Raw genomic sequence first — 20421 nt, forward strand, 5'->3', positions numbered from 1 at the left:
GTTGCCGCCCACTCATTTTTGAAAATATTACATTGTCAATATGACATTCTTATGCGTGATTTACACAAGGCCGGCTCAGTAATCCAGTACCGCTCGAAATCAGCGCTGGCATAATATCTGTTCCAATTACAATTGTACGGACGATTTAAGAGACACGTTTTTATACAGAGACTTCTAATATGACATAAGTACTTACTGGCTTTACTTATATTTTCCTTTCCAATTACTTATGACAGTACAATTAGACAAGACATTAACACCCAAATTTTTCGTTGGTCTACAACTAGGATAATCTAAACGCTAACTGGCGTCAGTGAGCCTACACAGTCCATGCCGGAAAAACCTAATAAAAGGCCAGCTTAGTAAACCAGTAGTGCTGGCCTACCATGGATTGTTTTTGCGTTATTGTTTACATTATACCAGCCCAGTATAAGCAGTCCATTATATAATGCCAGCTCATAGTTATCCCGTCGAAAGACACATGCTGCCGCTTGTTAGTAGAATTAAAAAAAAAGTGTAAAAAGGTAAAAAGTGTAGAAAAGTAAAAGCAATTAAAAATTTAAAAAAAAGTTTTATATTTATTCTGTCAGCGCCAACCGCGATAGCAGCGCCTCTCTCACCAGTACATATATCCTTGTTTGAGTATAAAATACAAGTGTTATTTTTTGAATAGAATATTCTGCATTTGCTGCAAGATATTCTATTCAAAAAAAATTAATTTAATGGCAAAGAAAATTAATTCGCAATGGCTGTGCGGAGATCAAAAGTAGACCAACATTGAAGTTACCTACTGGAATCTTCCCTGGATCCAGTGGTGACTATTTATTCCAGTGCCGATTACGATTTGTACTGCATTACTGGATTGAAATTATGTACGACAACGACACGAAAAGCATTAGGGCTCTTATCAGCACTAGCTAAATAAATCAGTTCAACAGAAAAGAGCTAAGGTTCTTAAATATTTACGGTTGAATGAGTAATACTACATTTTGAAAATCATTTAAAAAAAACAACAATGACCAAAACATAAAACAACTTTTATACAAGAAGAAAAAACTGTTACACATAGAGAAAAAAATCTTAAAAAAGAAAATAAGATTAATAATAATTGCTTCTTTTTTCAACAATGCTCAAAAAAAAATTTTGTAATTTTAAAAACATTGCAAAGTTTTACCCCGAAAATTAGGCAGATCTCAAATACTGACAACACAGAAATTTTAACTAAATTATTTAATTATCAACCTTAACGCTGGGCACTAAAGTATAATTTACTTCCCAGTGACAAATGTATTGATCCATGTTTTCTGTCTCTTTCTAAAAGCGGTGGAAGAGTGTCGGGGTATTTAATATATTAATTTTAATTTTTGTTCTATGGAGCAATTACATGAAATGTTTTCAGATCTGAAATATTCAAAAAGGAATCGAACCCACCAAACAAAGTTATTACACAAACACGTTTTGTGATGAATTTTATTATTTTTTTGGAAGAAATAATTTTAATAACTCCGTCACAATTGCATTCTTAATTAAGTTCTCTCTTCATTTTGTTACTAATAAGATTACATATTTCCTTAACATACTTCCTAGAATTGTTTAAAAAAAATATTAAAATGATTGGAAATGTTCCGACACTGCGTACGTCGTACCTTTGCGACGTATCACGATCGATACGTTTTATTTGGGAAATTAACTATTTTTTTGCTACTGCTTAATTTTATTAAGTGTGGAACTATATTTTGTCGTATTTAATGTTAAAAAATGATAATATTTCATCGTATTTTTACGATAAACATTTAAAAACGTTATGGGGAAATTTTAAATTGAATATCAACACTGTGACGACACACGATACGTCGCGTTTGCGTCATCATACCGTGAACAGCACTCAAACGGGGAGGACGTGGCGTGGATTGATTAGAAACATAACTTATTTTTTCTTTTAAATGTTTCTAATGTTGGAATTATAAAGTACAAAGCTTAGGATAGGTATGTTTTTACATATTAATTAATTTAATATAAATTTTATTCAAGATTAAATGTGGCGTTTGTTCATTTTAAAATTTTGCTTTGTTACAGGTTTTCAAAGAAGTCGCCGCCATCATGGCGTCGTCCGACGAACAATTTTCACTATGCTGGAACAATTTCCATGCGAATATGTCAGCAGGCTTTCATGGCCTGCTGTCACGTGGAGATTTGGTCGATGTAACCTTGGCTGCCGAAGGCAGAATTTTACAAGCACACAAATTAGTTTTATCCGTATGTTCTCCATACTTTCAAGAAATGTTTAAAATGAATCCAAACCAGCATCCGATAGGTATGTAAATATTCTCGTTGGTTTTTTGTATGGTTACATAATTTAACAAAATGTTAATCGCCTATTTTTTGTTTCAGTATTTTTAAAAGATGTTAGTCATTCAGCGCTAAGAGACTTATTACAGTTTATGTATCAAGGTGAAGTTAATGTTAAGCAAGAAGAATTAGCGTCGTTTATTAGTACCGCGGAACAACTTCAAGTTAAAGGTTTAACCGGTAACCAAAATGAAGAAAGTTCCACGCCATCCAAACCAAAGCCGACCTCGCGGCCAGGCCCGAGGTCGTCACAACAACGGATATCTGCTAAGTTAGAGACTGATTTAGATTCTAAGCCCTCCTTAACTCCAGTAGCAATTAAGAGACCAAATAGGCCATCAATAGCATCAAATAATTCTTCATCATCTCAAAGTGGACCTGCAAAAAGGAAATGTGTTGACCCATTAGAAGCTGGACCCTCTGGTTCTACAAAAGATGAATTTGTGACGATACCGGACGAAGATGAAAACAACGCTGTGGCACCGAAAATGGAACCTGAATTTGTTAACGAAAGCATGTGGGATGATGACGATGAAGGCGCTAACAATGACGAAACGAATTTTGGCGAAGATGACTCTAATATGGAAATGTCTGGTAAGATTAATTAAACTGAAGCTTTTTATTGGTCGTTTGTGGATACTATTGTTCTTATTGTCTAATATAAATTGTTCTTCTTAGGTTTTGATGGCTCTGCGACTGGCGATGGCAATATATCTGGAGGTGGGGAGGGTGGAGCTGTTGGGGATGCACAAGGTAGGTTTCCAAATTTGATCGTTGGACAGTTTCCTGCTACAAGAGTAGCTAGAAGCTGGCCATGATAGTTATGGCGTGTGGAATCAAAGCTAGATATTGTATTTTATTTTTTCAATTAGTTTCGAAATCCAGCTTTTATTCTGCATGTCATTTAGATTAGTAATGAAATTTGTAAGCTTAGTTTTAGGTAGTTTTTAGTTATTTGGTTAGTAATTTTTTTTAAATGTTCCAGGGTTAATAATCCTGTGTTAAAAGGTTATGTTTAGAACATAAATATAACCTTTTAAATGGTAATACATTGGTATTGGTAAATGGTATGGGTATATATACAATATAAAAATATTGCTGGTTTTAAGGTATAAAAAGGTAACTGATATTATGGTAAAACTTATTTTTGATGAGGTAACAAATGGTATGCCATTCTACGGAGGTGCAGTCATTGGTATGGTTCGAGAACGGTATGTGGTAGGTATATCGGTAAGTAAAAGATCAAAGAAAACAATTTTAAAGCGACAAAGTTTTGGATTTCCGTAGAATGCAAAACTGCATTGGTGCTACGAAATTCATAGCTTACGACGCTATGTACGAAAAAATCTGTTTTCATCCGAAAAAGGTTGATAAACTACACTGGAAATTGACTAATTCTTACTAAAATTGCTGTTCTGGAGGATTGATCTTTTGGTCTGATTTATGCTATTTGACAAAATCTTAGTTCGAGATCGAGCTTCCAACAGCGCTGGATTGGTATGCCAGGACAGTAGTACTAAATCTTCGCTGGCATTACGAGAACACCACCTTATGCCAAGTTCGCTTCTCTGGCCTACTGTACTGGCATAAAATCAGATTTAAGCGTGTAGTGAATGGAATAGATTGATGGGTGAACTTGTCCTATGGGTTTTTTCAATGTCAAAACTTAAATATTTTACGCAAATCAACTCCCATGAAATTATGCCACCACTTGTATAATTCAATTTTCAGTCCTTTTCTAAACTGTAGTATTCCCTAAACTTATTTTCCTTGACCGTACTTATATCCTTTTGTCTATGCGACTGCTCAAAACTTGGACCTATTTTATATAGTTTCATTACTTAAATGCTGCTTATAAAGTAGTCCATGTTTCCATGAAGGTTAAAATCCTTTTTGTTGTAAGCATATAATGAGAACAATTTCCTGGGAAATATATTCTTTTCCAAGTTGATATCCTTATTTCATAAAGCTGGCTACTGAACATCTATGGGCTATAATGTATCATGTTACACGGCGAGAATTTATGCATTCTGGAAATGAGTGTTACGAGTAAACCAGCTGCAAAAAACTGCTCTATGCAAATGTTACACATAGTAACGACGGTCGGCACCCAGGATTATGCAGCGTGCTCGTTGTGGTAGTTCAAGAAACTTTAAAGGTTGTTTTAAAGTATTTCTTTGAAAGTTATGTAAACAGCTCCGAAAATTAAAGTGTAAGAAGTTAGTCCGCAGACAATCTTGTTCACAGTAAGTAATCAGTTTCAGCGTTTGCAACAGTCAACAAAGGCGTAAAAATTAAAAAAATGCCCATTCAATAAACTTTTTTTTAATACAGTCTTGTTTCAATTATTCTTCACTAATTATCCTAGATCAATAGAGGTTGCAGTAACTTAGAGATATAATGGGGACAACTGGAGTAAAACAGTATTCTAAAATAAGGCACCACTAACATGTGGAAACCAAAAAAATAATATAAACAAGAAATTTGACGTTTATGTGTCAAATTAAACATATATAACTGTACCAACATAGGTATCAACACAATATAAAACGCCACGAAAACTATTATTGCTTAAAACAAAGGTTCGTTCCTGGTTTCGATCCCAGTCCCGCCCAAAAACTAACAGTGTATGTATCTGTGTTTATACACAGTTCAGGCTACTATATACACAATTATGATATAAATTTGATATTCAACATAAGAAGACCAAGCAGCCGTATCCCATCCTGCAAGGCAGTCAACGCATTCTCATCATCTGGTGTTGCAAACTTTCATGATCGTTGGTGATCCCTTTCTACAAAGGGAACACGACTTCCGTTTGCCATCCTATTCATATAAAAAACAATAGTTCAGGCTTCATTTGATATTGCTCAAATGCAAGAAAACTAAATCCTTAAATGATAAAACAAATGTAGACTGTGTATAGTTTGGATTTTAGATTCTTAAAAGCTGCAAGCATGCAACTTATAAATGTAGTTCCGACTTCACAAATAGATGACGCTAGTAGTCAGTAAAATTGAAATCGAATGAATGTTTCCTTAGTTATGCCTTGGTTTAAAAAATATCTTACTATCGTTTTTATTTGTTTTTTTAATTTTGTTGCCATTCGATATTATAATAATTCCTCTTGGCCTGCTTATAAATATAGATTAGTTTTTTTCATTGATTTTTTTCCATAATTATACAACTCATACTTTTTCTTTTATTTAAATTAGAAATAAGAAATATCTTAAAGATATTCTCACACATTTAGAATGTGTTAATGATGAATAATCATTAAAACAAAAAGTTTCAAATATCGCCAAGTAAAATATGGAATATTAAACTGTGCGTAGAAACAAACGCAATTCCGTTATTTGTGGTTGTCGTATAAACGCCATGAGATCTATGGTTGCAATTGTGTCATTGCAGGATTGTTTACTATTTTGGGAATAAATCCTGAACTGTGTTAGTTTTGTGAATGATATTATATTGTGTTTGTGATTACAGTACCAGGAAAGTGTATTTATATAATGTTTGTTACTAGACATGGAGAATTTGGACCTGAAATTTTGGTTTGTGTCTGAACGTGTTTACGTCAAATGTTTTATAAAATTTTGTGTTTGGTGTTGTTATAATGTGAGTATGTTTACTAGTGACAATTAAAATGGATAATCGCCTGGTATGTACATTTACTCTTTGTTATTTAAAGTTGTGAAATGCGTTGGTGGATATGAAAGCTGTTAACATGTCGCGTAAACGAATGTTGATTGTCAAACCTAGGTCCAAGTTTTACAATAAACACTAAAGCGGTATTAATAAATTCATTCTTTGTGTTATTGAAATAAAGAAAATATACATTTATCTTAGTATACTTTTTCGTAAACTACTTAATTACAATGTCGCTTGTAAACATAACCTATAAAACAAAAACATCTCAGTAATTTACGTTTTACTTCTTTACTCAGTTTGTTGGTTTGAAATATAGGTTATACTTCATTTTGTGTATAAATCGGATGATCCTTCCCAGTAATCTCGAAGGTTTGAGTGTAAAATATAAAATTCTAATATTTACCTCATTTAAAATCCATATTGTGACCATTAAGCTCAGTTAAATCGATATTTTACTAAATTAGCAACGCCTTATAATAACCTAGAACAACTTGGTACATGACATTTTATTGTAAATGTTGTCTTTTACTTTTGATATACTGATAGTCTATCCTTCATTGCATTCAGCCCCTTTAAATTAATAATTGAAGGTAATTTTGAAATTAACATTAATTCTTAATATAATAATATGTGTCTATTTTCTATACTAAAAACTGTACATTTATTAGAAGTACATAATATTAATTAACTAACTAAAAGTACTGTGGAAAAAATATATAATATGTTAATGCTTTTTAATTATTAACACTTTTATACCCTGCTGTTTATGCTCCTTTAATTATCACAAATACATATAAAAATATGTGTATCCCATCTTCCTTCTGTATACTGTAATTCTCTTATAGTCGATAAATTAATAAGTAGTTGATTGAGGAAATATATTTGGTAAACAATACAAAATAACAATTTATTATTTGTTGTTATTGGTTTAATTGATAGTTTCTTCACAAAGCTATTGTTATCTATTGTATAATATGTTGGACTACTCAAATAAAACTAAACTGTTTACATATGAATGACATTGTGTCTTATATAGTATATTTTTCATAAATATGACTGGCAAGCTGTAATTTGTGGAGTACTGCCCTTAATTATATTTAGGCAGCTATAAAATACACATTTTATGTAAATGATGAGTGAATCCCAATGACTATAATGTTGCAAAGAGTTATAATTCAAGATCTTTGCAGTAATTGCCTTGAAAGGTCAACTGAATGACTCATTGTGGATGAGGACCGAGAGCAACAGCTGTAAGCATCCTTTGTATAGCTCCTACGTAAGTGATCCCGTCAGAACTGAACTGAATTTGATTAAAATTTTACATGGAATTTGGGACACATCTTTAAGTCTAATAGTAATTCAATATTTTGATGTTTAAAATCTTTTTTATGTAGTTTTATTGTAAAGACACATCACCTTAATGATCACCATCAGCTCACTTTATGTCCCCACTGAGGAGCCTGGAGCCTACCCCAACTTAGAGGTGACTAGGCCATAGTCAACCATGCTGGCCCAATGCATGTTGACTTCACACATATCTTTAAACTCTTAGGCAGATATGTTCAGGTTGCATCACAATGTTTTCCTTCACCATAAGAACACCTAAATAGATGGAGCTAACATCCTATCCAGTTTGAAACTTAACTATTGTAAACTAAATTCTTTATTGTTTCCTTAGAGTTTAGGTAATCACACCACACAGTTCTCTTAAAAAAAATCTGTAAATCATTACATCACTTTAGAAAATATTTACTTCATTAGTACCTATAAAAACCCTACAAAAAGATGATACTGGTTATGTTAAAATACAAGTTCTACAAAGTATAAAAATTAATTAGGCAAATATCAGGTTATGATAATCTTTTGAGTGAGATTAAAATAACATAGTTTAATAGATTTGCCTAAAGGTTTTACTTTCCAGAAGTACACTTCAGTTAATTTATTCTTCTCGTTTACTACTTTTGGTTTTAAATTTCGAATGAGCAAGGATCTGGACAAATGACTTGCTTTATCTAAATACTAGCTAACGCCCGCGACTCCGTCCGCGCGGAAAAAAAAATAATAATTAGTAGGTTATGTGTTCTTCCACACTACATTCTACAGCTGTGCCAAATTTCATAAAGATTTGTTGAGCCTTATAGAGATACCTTTAAACATCCATCCTTGCATCTATTCACCCAAACCCAGAAAAGCAATTTGCAATAGCAAGATTACTTGACCTATTTTGCCTAAAGATATAATGTCAACTAATTTGAAGGTTTTTTTTATTTTTGATTTATTGACCAAATTAAAACACGAACACGAAATTATTAATAATTAGCGAGTCATCTCTCATTATGAGTGTTTACTATGGTTAGGTTAGTGTATTTACTCATAGTTGTTAGTATATTTTTCTTGGAATAAAGCAATTACATAGATAGCGTGTGGGAGCTTATTACGTTGGCGTTAAACATCAAACCGAACAAACGAACCGAACAAACGAACCGAACGCGGGAATGCTGTAATTTATCAGAAAAACACGATTAGATATGTGAACAAAATAACGCGGGTAATCTGGAAGAGAGGTGCGAAATTTAGACATGTCATTTGACCTCAACAGTTAAACAAGCCAATTACATGATAATATGTATTACTAGAGGTCGCCTGCGACTCTGTCTGCGCGGTATTAAGAAAAGACATAAGTAGTAGCCTATGTCTTCTTCCAGACTATGTTCTGTATCTGTGCAAAATTTCAGCAAGATCCGTTGATCTGTTCCGGTGATATGTTCACACAAACATTCCCATTTATAATATTAGTAAAAAGTAAGATCTGCATGGCTATCTCAATAAACTAAATTATATTTTTTTCCACAATGTTGGCTGTGGTGTATCAAATTTGGTTGTATTATTATCAACAATGTTGCTTTATTATTTGCATCTTTGGCCACACCACTCTTTTCTGTTAACTGCGAGTTTGCACTATGTAAACAATAACAAATATTTGTTGAAATATCAGTTTTGTAAATAAAAATGAGGTCAGCCAACATGACCCGGAGAAGTCTAGAACATTCCGCATACTTGGAAATTTAATGGCGATTGCTTTGCTTTTCTTACTTGTTTATTTTTTGCAATGCACATATAGAATGGGATTAAATATTAAATAAGGCAATATAGTAATCCTAATTAAAAAATGGTTTATATTTCTTATTATTTTAGTAATTTGTGTACAAAAGTTTGTGTGGTAGTGCATGAACCTTAGTTGTATTACTTACTTTGTTTTTTAATTGTGTATTGTTAATGGCAGAATAAGATTTTAAACTTAACGGCCCACTGATTGGCCTGGTGAGTTCACTTTTATGCGCAAAATAGTAATAATATGAAACATGTTAATTTGTTAATTTTATTTTTATAAACTTATAAGAAAAGTATGAAACTTAAAGTCATAATGACTCGGCATATTGTGGATATTATCAGAGTTGTAGTACAATTGGAGTCTTTGTGTCTCTACCAAATAGAATGTTATCAATTTTATCTGTTTAAATTCAAGCTCTTTCTTACGCATTAATAACTTTATCTCAATGATACTGAGAGTAGTTGAAAGAAGAAACACGGGGGCTGATTTGGGTGATGAAATGTTTTATATTTCAAATTGCTTTATGTACTTATTCTAAGAAAATATTTTTAAAATTACGAAATCATTCGTTCTAGCATATTCACATTTACATTTTGCGGTATCTTATGAAAGTGAAATGGTTCCAAAGCTGAGTTTCAATTTCTTATACAAACGAGAGATATTTTTTTGTTGTTTATAGACTTGAGCGCCTGTGAATCTCTACAAATATATGTAGCGTTTATGTAGAGTTATTCAATATATATATTTTTTTATGAATATGAAGTTATCCTACAACCTAACCCTACGTAGCGCACGAAGATTATAAAAAATTGCAAAATTTCCGTTAAGAATAAAAAAAAATAAAAAAAAGTTGGCGAACAGTCACAAAATACATTCGCAGACAGAAATCGGTGTGGAATTAAAGAAATATTCTTAATCTTTTTATATTAAATTTTATTCTAAATTTGTTGTTTTATTTCAATTTCCTTTATAGAAAAAGATGATTATTTTTATTTAGTAGATGACGCATCATACGGAAACTAAGCGTAAACTTTTATTCCAGTTTTAGGAACAGTGAACAGTACAGTTAAAGGCGAATTACATTTCATTCAAACGAAAAGCGGTCATCTGCAATTGATATACGACCCATACATTTTCGTAACAGATTGTGTACGAAGTGGACGAACTTTCTGGAGATGTATGGAGTACGGTAGACGGTGTAGAGCTAGGATAACATCTAAAAATAATGTACTCAAGATAACGAATCCCGTACATAATCATATTGAAAATCATCTAGAGAAAATATCACGGAAATATGAACAAGGCGAAGTTGTCACTTGTTCGACTGTTTGAAGGAATTTTCGATATTTTTTCACTGAAGTGATATTTTTTATATCATTGTGTTCTGTATGTGTATTGATTTGAAATTTCTCGAAGTCGGTTGAAAAGTGTGACTTTTTAATATTATAAGATAAAAGTAGTAAAGTAGTCGAATACGAAAACCATGAGACATTTTAAATAAAATGGTGAAAAAGAAACTTAATTAATTTAAAATCTTACCTTTACATTTCTACGCATTTGACATTTTAAAAATATTTCCCAATAAATTAATTTTGTTTTGTAATACAACCTCTATTCGAATGACAGTTTGGTATTTATGAAATGATTTGAATGAAGAAATTGTCTCTAGTATTAAGTATTGATAATTGTGTCGTAGGTTAAAAAAAATGTGATTTTAAAGCATAATAAAAGGGTTTTACTAAAACGTTTTTTATTTATATATCTCAATTTTACCACAGTTACATTAAGTGGTGTTTATTCTTAAATAACTATTACTTTTTTATCTATATGGCTGAGCAGGGGAAGCTGTGTCTGTCCAGTACTCTGTGACACGTCGAGGTGGACCATGTCTTCTAGTTGATGGATATGGGTATATTGTCCGAAAAAGGAGAGGCGAACGTGTCTATTGGTGCTGCCGGAGCCGGCCAAAGGGATGCAGAGGCCACGCCTTGACAACCGCTGGACGTTTAATCTCTCGGACAATCTGTCATAACCATCCTCCGCATACCCCAGTGTTGTACGACCATGCCCGTATAGAAAGTCTTATTGAAACTATAACATCTGAAAAATAATGTGTACGTTTTGTTACGATCTGTTTTTACTTATAATGTTCTTAATTCTTGTTATAAAGTTGTGATGTAATTATTTGTTTTATGCGTCTGTTACAAACTTTGGTATGAATTGTTAATGTAATGGTTTGTGACAAAGAAACAAATAGCTTTTAAGAGAACATTGTGAATAGGCAATTGGCTCAGTTATTTGCGCATATTTAGGGAATAAAATAGGAAAGGAAGTAGAAGAACAATGCGGCTTAATAAAGTTCTGTGATTGTTGAATTATACGTATGTTTGTTTTGTTATTTACTATATCTTGCATGTTGCGCATTATTTATGTATATATGCTTACTAACATATTAATATATCTTGTTGGGTGTATATCGCATGTGTTGACGGCTAGTGACGGGGTGGTGTTTTCCAGTTGAGTTCGTGATATCGAACAGAGGACGTCGTCACATGCGGCTCGGTGGATTCTCCTTTTACGCTGAGAAAGTTTTCCCGGAAAAAAACAAAGTGCGTTGGCGTTGTACGAGACGCACTTGTCGGGCGTACGCACATACACTACACGACAGAATATTCGCCCTGAGTAACGTCCATTCTCACGAGCCGCCTGCCGCCTCGCATCGATCTCTAGTTCAAACTATAACACCTTCAAAAGTATTAATGGATGAATAACTGGGAACTAACAATGAACGCGATTAACCGAGCATGTACAAACTAACATTCATATTGCTTATTAACATGGGTTAATGTGTCTTATTTGATTTTGGATAAATAATATTTGGTTAGTGCATAATCGTTTCATAATTACGGTTGTTCGGTAATCTTTTTATCGATTTTTAATATCAAATTCGGAATGTATCAAATTAATTTCAGAATTATTTTTTTTAATTATCGTTTTAAAATAATTTTTAAATATGATTCATTGAAAGTTGAATTTCTGGTTTAAAAACCTATAATACGCGTATGACAGATTCGGTTTATTATTTTGATTTTAAAGAAATGTTTCATCTGACACTTAGAGTGAAAAGCGTGAAGTGCGAGTTAATCCCAGATTTTTTTTTTATTTCTCCAACAATTTAAATATTAGCTAAATGACTTCACGTGTTATATTGTTTATAATTCATTGAGTACAATTCTAAATATGTGCGGTTAATTTGCGATGTCAGTTTTCTTCGGCAGTAAATAATTTTACATTTTGGCAATAATTATCGATTTAATGTTATTATGGTGAACATAATGTTAACTAATGTTAACCTCACTATAGTTGTAGTTAGAATAATTGTATGTATAAAACTGATTCTAGTCATTTTAATTGTTGTTAAAATATAAATGTGTAATGAATCTCTTCCTACAGGAAATTTATTGTTTTATTTCAGAATTAATCGACGTTTTATAACTTCATATGTGCATGATTTTACATGGTCATTATTTAGTTAATAGTATATTTATATAGATAAAATCTTAATATTATTTTTAATTAAAAATATTCATTTAGAGTTTTCAGTCAGGTCACCAATATCCAAATGGATTAGGTTACGGTTTGCGAAAAATATTCGTAGTTTCGAATCCGCCATTCGCTTGTTGTCGTCGCAATTCGTGCTAATACAAGTTTTCTTCCAGCTTTTATACAAAAATTTGCTAACGATTAAAAAAGTAGAATTTTACGGTACATGCATGCTTATGTGGGTCACACACGTTAGGTTTTAACATTCCAACACATAACTATACAGGTTTGTTACAAGCTAAGTTTTACCAGTAGGTGCGTTAAGGTCAAATCCCCAAAGAAAAACTTAACGTGTGTGGCCTGCATTATATTAGGGTTTGTTACGAGAACTATAACTGTAGTATTGGTTGCAGCTGAGGATGTGAAGTTGTGCGTGGGTCCGGGCGGCAGGCCTAGGCTATGGGTGAGGGGTCGGAGCTTTTATGCGGCGCACACTATGCGCTCTGGGATAGTGAGGTGGCGGTGTACCATGGGCGGTTGTGGGTGCAAGGCTTACACGCAGAAGGGCATGCTGCACAAACTGATAGGTGAACATAACCACGCGGCCCGCTGCGGTCGCAGAAGGACCAGGGCTCCACCTCCTCCCTCATCTCCCCCAGAGACCCTCTTGCTGCCGAGAATGCCGAGGCTCGATTTTGACCATTTTGATCCCACCTCATGGCTTGTACGCTATTAATATGTGGCTATAGCAAATTTCAGTGCAATATATTTTATTTACTATTTTAGTAATAACTCTTTAAGATTTCTTCTTGGAAAAGTATGGCCAGGTTTCCGCACGTTAATACACAGAAATTAGTACAAATAATGATAATTTGGTAACTTTAATTAAAGTGTTTAAGGATAAAATTGCTTAAAATTTCAACATACTCGTCTCGTGGACTTCGTTAAAACTTTTAGAATGTTCTAGAATAAATGCCGTACTGTATTACTAGTGTTAAGCGTTCCTTTTGGTTCATAAGCGAAGTCAGAAACTTATGTTTCTGATATAAAAGTAATTAAGATTTAAAAGTTATAAGGAATTTCTTTTATCAAATTTAAATGTTACGTCATTGTAATTCAATGTTATATATTTGAATCTAGTCAAATGTTTTTATTATTTTTTTTGTATTGTTTAATGAAATCGGCAAATTATGTTTGATCTCAATATATTGTTAAGAGTTATGTGCCAAACATTTGTTCTTGTGTGATATAGATAAGGTTCTTGTTAACCTTTTCTATGATGTTTGTGAAAATAAGGCATCTAATTGTAGGTTTCTGTAGTGTAATATTTTTCTCTTCATAAGGCTAGTCTTCCAGGCAGTAATAATATACATATTGTGTTTAGTAAATTTTTATGTATAGATTGATTTATATATAGCACTTTATTTGCTCACCTCTAAAGTCTTGCTCAGTGCCAAAAATTTCTTCGTGCCAAACATTTTGCTCATTAAGTAACGTTTACAACATTTCTTCTTCCTAATCATTATTGAATGTTGAAACGCGAATTGTGTTTGTGAACGTGCTGAATAAATAGATTCAATCTTACCGTGTTTTATTTCATTACCTTTTTTACGAACGTCTTACAGATTTTGACCAGCTTTTGCTTTTAGTAAATGTAACGTAATTGTGGTGATCGTGTTTACAATGTAAAATCAATAATAGTCACCTTTGTACGTTTCATTGATTTTACATGTTAAGCTTTACAAGTTTTCATAGGAACAGTGTACTAATTTGAGGTTTTTTCTTTCACCAGCGCGTTTCATTCGTGCCGGCAAAGGGCGTCTGTTGCTGCACCGCGGATATACGTTCCGCCTTAAGAACAATCTGGCACACGGGCGCAAGCAGTGGTACTGCTCGTCTCGTCTTACATCTCGCTGCCTTGCCGATGTCAACACCGAGGGGCCGGAGGGCTTCGAGCGCATTGTACGCTCGCGCTATGCACACAACCACGCACCGCCCAACGTGCGCCGCTTCGCTGACGGGCGCTATGTGGTGCGCACGCCGCATCAGAGTGGACACCGCGCTCCCGCTCCGCTCGACCCGCACCACCAGCTGCTGCAACTGCAACATGCGCTCGCGCTGTACGCCGCGCACGCCGCGACCGCCAATGCAAACGCTAGCGCCTCTGCGGCCGCTTCGGCTGGCAGTGGCACCGCGCCCCAGCAGTCGCCCACCGCACAACCCCCGCACGCCACTGCTGCCAAGCCGCTGCTAGTCGACACCCCCTGTAATGAGGAGGACTAAACCACCTCACATCTTTCGATTCCAAATTGAGCACACGATTTCTATATGAAAAAACTTGACGACGATGGATGTATCGACCAAACGATATATTTACGAAGCCTTTTGGCAAATCTAGCGTAAATTGTATTTAGATTAATTTTTATTAGCTTATTTTAATGGGGATAGGAAAGCGTAAAGATCGAAGCGATGGTATTGTTGGAGTTATTTAATATCGGTATATGTATGTAATATCTAAGTCGGGCAGAGAAGTCGCGGCGTCGAGCACGAGATGGCTGGCGGAAGGTTGACAGAAGCAAGGAGAAGGCGACGCCGCGGCTTATAGGTTAAGCGGTCTTTTCGAGCTCTATGAAGCTATGCGTATAGGTGTGGGTTATTTATGGAAACGAATAGAGCAGGTAAGGGTGTTTTATGTGTAAGAACTTTCTGAATGTTTATGTGAGGCGGTCTTTACACGTTTATTACTTAAATATTTGAAACTGGAACTCGAGGACCTTTCTATCTAGTCAGTCCAGTTACATTTATGTTCAAAGGAAACGCATTATATTAACGTTATTTCAAGGTATAGAAATGAAAAGGAACAGGTCCAACAACGCGGCCTCAGTAATCGTGTAGGGACCGCCGATCGTGTAAGGTGTGTCGATATAAAGTATAGATGGTTATTATCCGGAATATGAATCAATTCAAATCATGATTTATCGGCTCAATCCACCCGGCCAACATAGGAGTGAGATATCGGCTCTCGGGAAAGGATGAGGTTTCCAGGACTGCCGCTGGAAAGTCAGGCGATCGACGACTGAGTGCGCAAAGTAAAGGTCGGCAGTCTCTGGGCTGCTGACAACGCGTCGGTGACTGATTTCGCGGATTAGATTTGATCTTAGCAAATTGTAATTGATCCCCGGACTGCACTTAGAAATATTTTATTTATTTTGAGAGTTTAAACTTTACATATTCAAATATTGCTACTTAGAGATTTAGACGTCCGCCTTTTTATCTATAAGTAACATCACTAGTCAGATGGACTGGTTATGGGTAAACAAATACCCTAAGAACGCGTGCGAAGTCACGGGCTACAGGCGATGTTTTGCTCTAAGTATTGGTTTAAGTACTTAAGCTCAAACAAACTACCTCTTTCACTTTTTATACGGGTTTACAGATTAGTTAATTATACAATTATATATACACGAATGAATACTCAGAAGCTTTACTGTAGTAAGGTGTTGTAGTGTAAGGTAGGCTAAGCTAGGCTAGGCTAAGCTCGCGCGTCGGGGCGGTTCTCCGCGCAGGGTCCGGCGCGCGTCTTTTATTACCTCTACTATTGAAACTCGACTACCTCTTTATAGTTATTACTTGTACTCGATAGTTCGCTGTTGATGGCTTTAGTATAAATAGGCACTATACGAGACTGTTGTCTGAATATATTTTATTAATTGTTTTTCGAAGAATAATTTGTTGCTCGTCTTATTTTATTTTTCAATGACATCGTGGACCTGCTTATTTTGTATATTCTAAGACTTAATTTAAGTACAAATTTTAACTAATTGTAATTGTTGTTTAGATGACCCAAGTACGAATGGGTCCTTACGTGTGTTTGTAAGAAGGGAGTGGTGGTGTAGAAATAATTTGCTACGGATTTGTTATAGATCGTGTCAAATCTTTAATATTTTAAATGTAGATTAAACGCTTAGTTATAATTCTTGGTAAATGCATCGTTGGTAAAGTTTCCGATTAGACTCGTTCGTGGTTCGGTGTTATTTAAATTGATGTAATAAAAATTGGTATAATTGTGTTTAGAAAAATCGTAACAGTTTAATCTGAAATTAACTTTTATAGATTTAAGATGTTTTGAATTTAAAAATTTGGTCGTTTTGAGAAATATATACATGTAGTGTAAAATAATTTGACACGTTCTATCGCGTTTCGATCACCCCACTGAGGCGTTACTCTTTGGCCGCGGCGATTTATCTGAATTATTAATATAAGATGGATACGAAAATCTAATGTTAATTAAAATTAAGGGCGATGACAATATACGTCAATTATATAAGATACGATTTTACCGTACGAATTTCATCAACAATATTTAATAATAAATCAGCTTTTAACGTGTTTTGTACTCTTGTACTGTGTTTTCGATCTTGTTCGAGTTGAGTGATGGGATTGCACTTCCAAAGACTATTTGAGATCGATTGCGTATGCACTCGCTTGTATTGTATTGCGAATCTCATAGTGCGTTCTAGTTTGATAGTATGGTAAAAGATTTCGCCGCGGCTGGTCTAGACCAGTACTATTCTAGTTGTTCCTCTATATAACATAATCTACCTCATTCTCTGTTAACTACTTGATATCAACAAGTCTTTAACTTAGCGTAATTTTTGTATCTACCATTATAATAATAAGATTTTATGGGTTTATGTATGGGGTATGTTTTGTGAAAATTACATTGTACTTATGAATAATCGTGAGTTTTATTTATCATTTTTTTTCTTTTTGGTTTCGGTGGTGGTTGGTTATGGGTTAGTTTTTGTAAATAATAAATATCTGACAAACGTTCTTGCCGTAGGAATCAAGTATTTGAAATCTCGTCGCGGGAAGGTGATTATGGTGGTGAACACTTTTCCGTTCTGCGAGGAATCCAAATTGAGAGATAAAGTGATATGGCGGTGTACATCTAAGAAGACTAACTGTAAAGCTCGGATTCACATGTTGGGTGCGAACGTTGTAGCAGTCAAGGGGATGCACAATCATCCCCCTCGGGCACCAATCACCTGATATACGACAATAAGTTTGAAATATGAAGATATACTTTGCAGATTGCAGAATATCGAGACTACGACTTTAATATGAATTAAATTTTGTATCAGATTTTGTATATGATAAGTAAATTAAAAAGAAAACAATTGAAAAACGTGAATACTGTAAGATAAATGAAAATTTTTATAATTTTGTATTTTACAAATATTTTTAATGTTATTAATTTTGATTAGGTATATAATCTGTTTGTAACAAATTCTGGTTTAAAATCAATGATGCTCTATTTTAGATATATAGGGTGTCCCTAAAAGTTACGTATATAGGAAGGAGGGGGATCATAGGGGTGGTCACAAGGGTCACCAGAAAAATAAAATAAAAATTCCCCTCTGTGGATTAAAAAAAATAAATAGCATTTTTTAAAAACTTAAAAATTTTACAGCTTCTGGGGCAATTTTGTAACCAATGACCTACAAATATTGCTACATTTAAAAAAAAGCTATTATGTTATCGTCAATAACCCTTTATCAATATGAAATAAAAAAAAAACAATACAACTAACAAAGATTTTAAAGAAAATTAAAATTGCCCCAGAAGGTGTAAAATTTTAAGTTTTTAAAAAATGCCATTTTTTTTTAATACCCAGAGGGGAATTTTTATTTTATTTCTCTGGTGACCCTTGTGACCACCCCCTTCCTATGTACGTAACCTTTTGGGACAGCCTGTATAACGATAGTTCATATGTTATAGACTGATCATCTAATGATATAAGCCATTATGATGTTTCTAGAAATTCTGTATTATGTATATGAGTATCTAAGTAGTCTCTGAAAAATGAATTTTGCTCTATGGAAATTAAGCAATTTAGTTAGTTGATATAGAAATTACGTAAGTGTTAAGTTAGAAAAAAGATTACCACCTAATTAAGTTAGTATTTTTCAAATCATTCCACATTCCGATTTTAGGTTCTCCGGTGCTTTTTATAAATTGTTTGAAATTAAAGTTATGCGTATTTCACACGAGGGCAGAACATTGAAACGCAGTACTGTTTAATCGTTCACTTTAAAAAGTACTTGTAAAACAATTGAGGTACTGAACTGTAGACTGCTCTGTCTTTGTTCTTTTGTCTCTGTCTCTCGTGTATGATATGACGTCGATGTTAAATTTGAAATGTTGTTCAATATATTTATTAATGAAATATTTTGTGATGCTAAAGGTACGCGTCCAATGGCCCGCGTTAGACGCACAGCACGCACGACTTAAACGCATTTGTTCTGTCTTTCGATGCGGGTTGAACGCAGCTAGGGTTGCCAGGTCACCAAACCTAGTAGACCAACCACTTTAGACGGACCTTTGGGTAGAAAAGCCGGACATTACATTATTGAGGATTTCTCAGTATTAATAGGTAGAGAAAAATTTAACTGTAAAAAGCCTAACCAAAGCCGGACAACCTGGACATCGTTTATTTCGGCCGGACACGGAAAAAGCTCACCCATGTCCGCCTTTATCCGGACGCCTGGCAACGCTAGATGCAGCACTTTGTAAAATCATACAAAGTAAACTAAAATCCTTTGCGGGACGTGCGTGCGGTGCGTCCGGCGCGGGCCAATGAACACGTACCTTAAATGATGATGTGATACCGGACTATTGTCACTGGGTGAATATTTAGTATTAATTAAATGAGATATTAATGTACTTATGATATTGTGTCAATTCAATAGTAGGCTATTTATTACATGTCATTTGTCATCTGGATTGGGAAGAGGATGAACGGGAAGGAAAATATCCTTAAAAAGTCCCTTCCTCTGTCCATTAAGGGTAGGTAAAACTATTCGATACAGCGGTTACTTCGCTATTTTAGCAAATTTAGGTGGTCACTTGCTTATTTACCACAATTTATTATGTATATCTTAAAATTAAGCCAACCGTGTGCCTTACGTTAACTGTGGGATCATAAAATTAGATTTAATCGATGTACTGAACATTCCTTTTTTTTTCGGTTATACAATTTACATATGTAATTTTTTCATATTTTCAAATAGTTAAGGCTTCGTTGATTTATTAAGAGTATTACTCATTATGAAATAAATATTAAAATTATGTTTTCTATTGACGACTTTTATTAGGTTCATGAATTAAACGCATTTCGAATTTTTGATTGTGGAAAATTGGACTGAAGACGCAGTACGTTAATTTACACTTTATTTGGTATGAAGTAATTACAAATATATGTTCGTTGATGGTAATATTAGAATTTTGTTTAACTTTTAATATTTCTAGGAATAAAGGCAGCGTATATATCAACGAGAGGAGGTAAACGTTGCTTGGTTATAAACGGATTCTCATTCTTTCAATCCACTCAACCAACGATTTGGAGATGTTTTCGACGTAAGAATTTAAACTGTAAAGTTATCGCTAGGACAAATAAAATGGGCGATGTTATATCTATTTTGAGTGAACATAATCATAGGAAACCATTTTCATGTCAAATGACTAATGTTATGATGAGACAATTGCATTGACATGTTTTTTTTTAATTAAAACTTTTGTAATGGAAATATATATTTGAAAGATTTTTTTTTGTATTTGATTACATGTTAATATAGTTGTCTAGAGATGAATTACCAATGGTGTAATGTGTAAAAAGATTTTGTTATCTGTTTTATTATGTTTCAAGAAACAGATAATATGTTTTTATACAAACATTTGCGAGACGGAATGCGTTAATAAAGTTA

The 20421-nt window shown here is 33.9% G+C and overlaps 1 protein-coding gene across 5 annotated transcripts in view; it reads left to right on the forward strand.

Annotated features, from left to right (window-relative positions):
* The first annotated feature begins 1878 nt into the window (after positions 1 to 1878).
* Mod(mdg4) (Mod(mdg4)-heS00531) overlaps positions 1879 to 20421 on the forward strand; it is a 239198-nt gene continuing 220655 nt past the window's right edge. For all 5 annotated transcript variants that reach the window (XM_013306096.1, XM_013306098.1, XM_013306097.1 and 2 more), the window contains exons 1-4: positions 1879 to 1986; positions 2077 to 2314; positions 2392 to 2943; positions 3028 to 3102. In XM_013306096.1, the coding sequence (XP_013161550.1) occupies positions 2101 to 2314; positions 2392 to 2943; positions 3028 to 3102 (841 nt within the window). In that variant the 5' untranslated portion in view covers positions 1879 to 1986; positions 2077 to 2100. The remainder of the gene's footprint in view (positions 1987 to 2076; positions 2315 to 2391; positions 2944 to 3027; positions 3103 to 20421) is intronic.

This window comes from Papilio xuthus, unplaced genomic scaffold (assembly GCF_000836235.2).
Source record: "Papilio xuthus unplaced genomic scaffold, Pxut_1.1 DF828258.1, whole genome shotgun sequence".
Taxonomy (NCBI): Eukaryota; Metazoa; Arthropoda; class Insecta; order Lepidoptera; family Papilionidae; genus Papilio; species Papilio xuthus.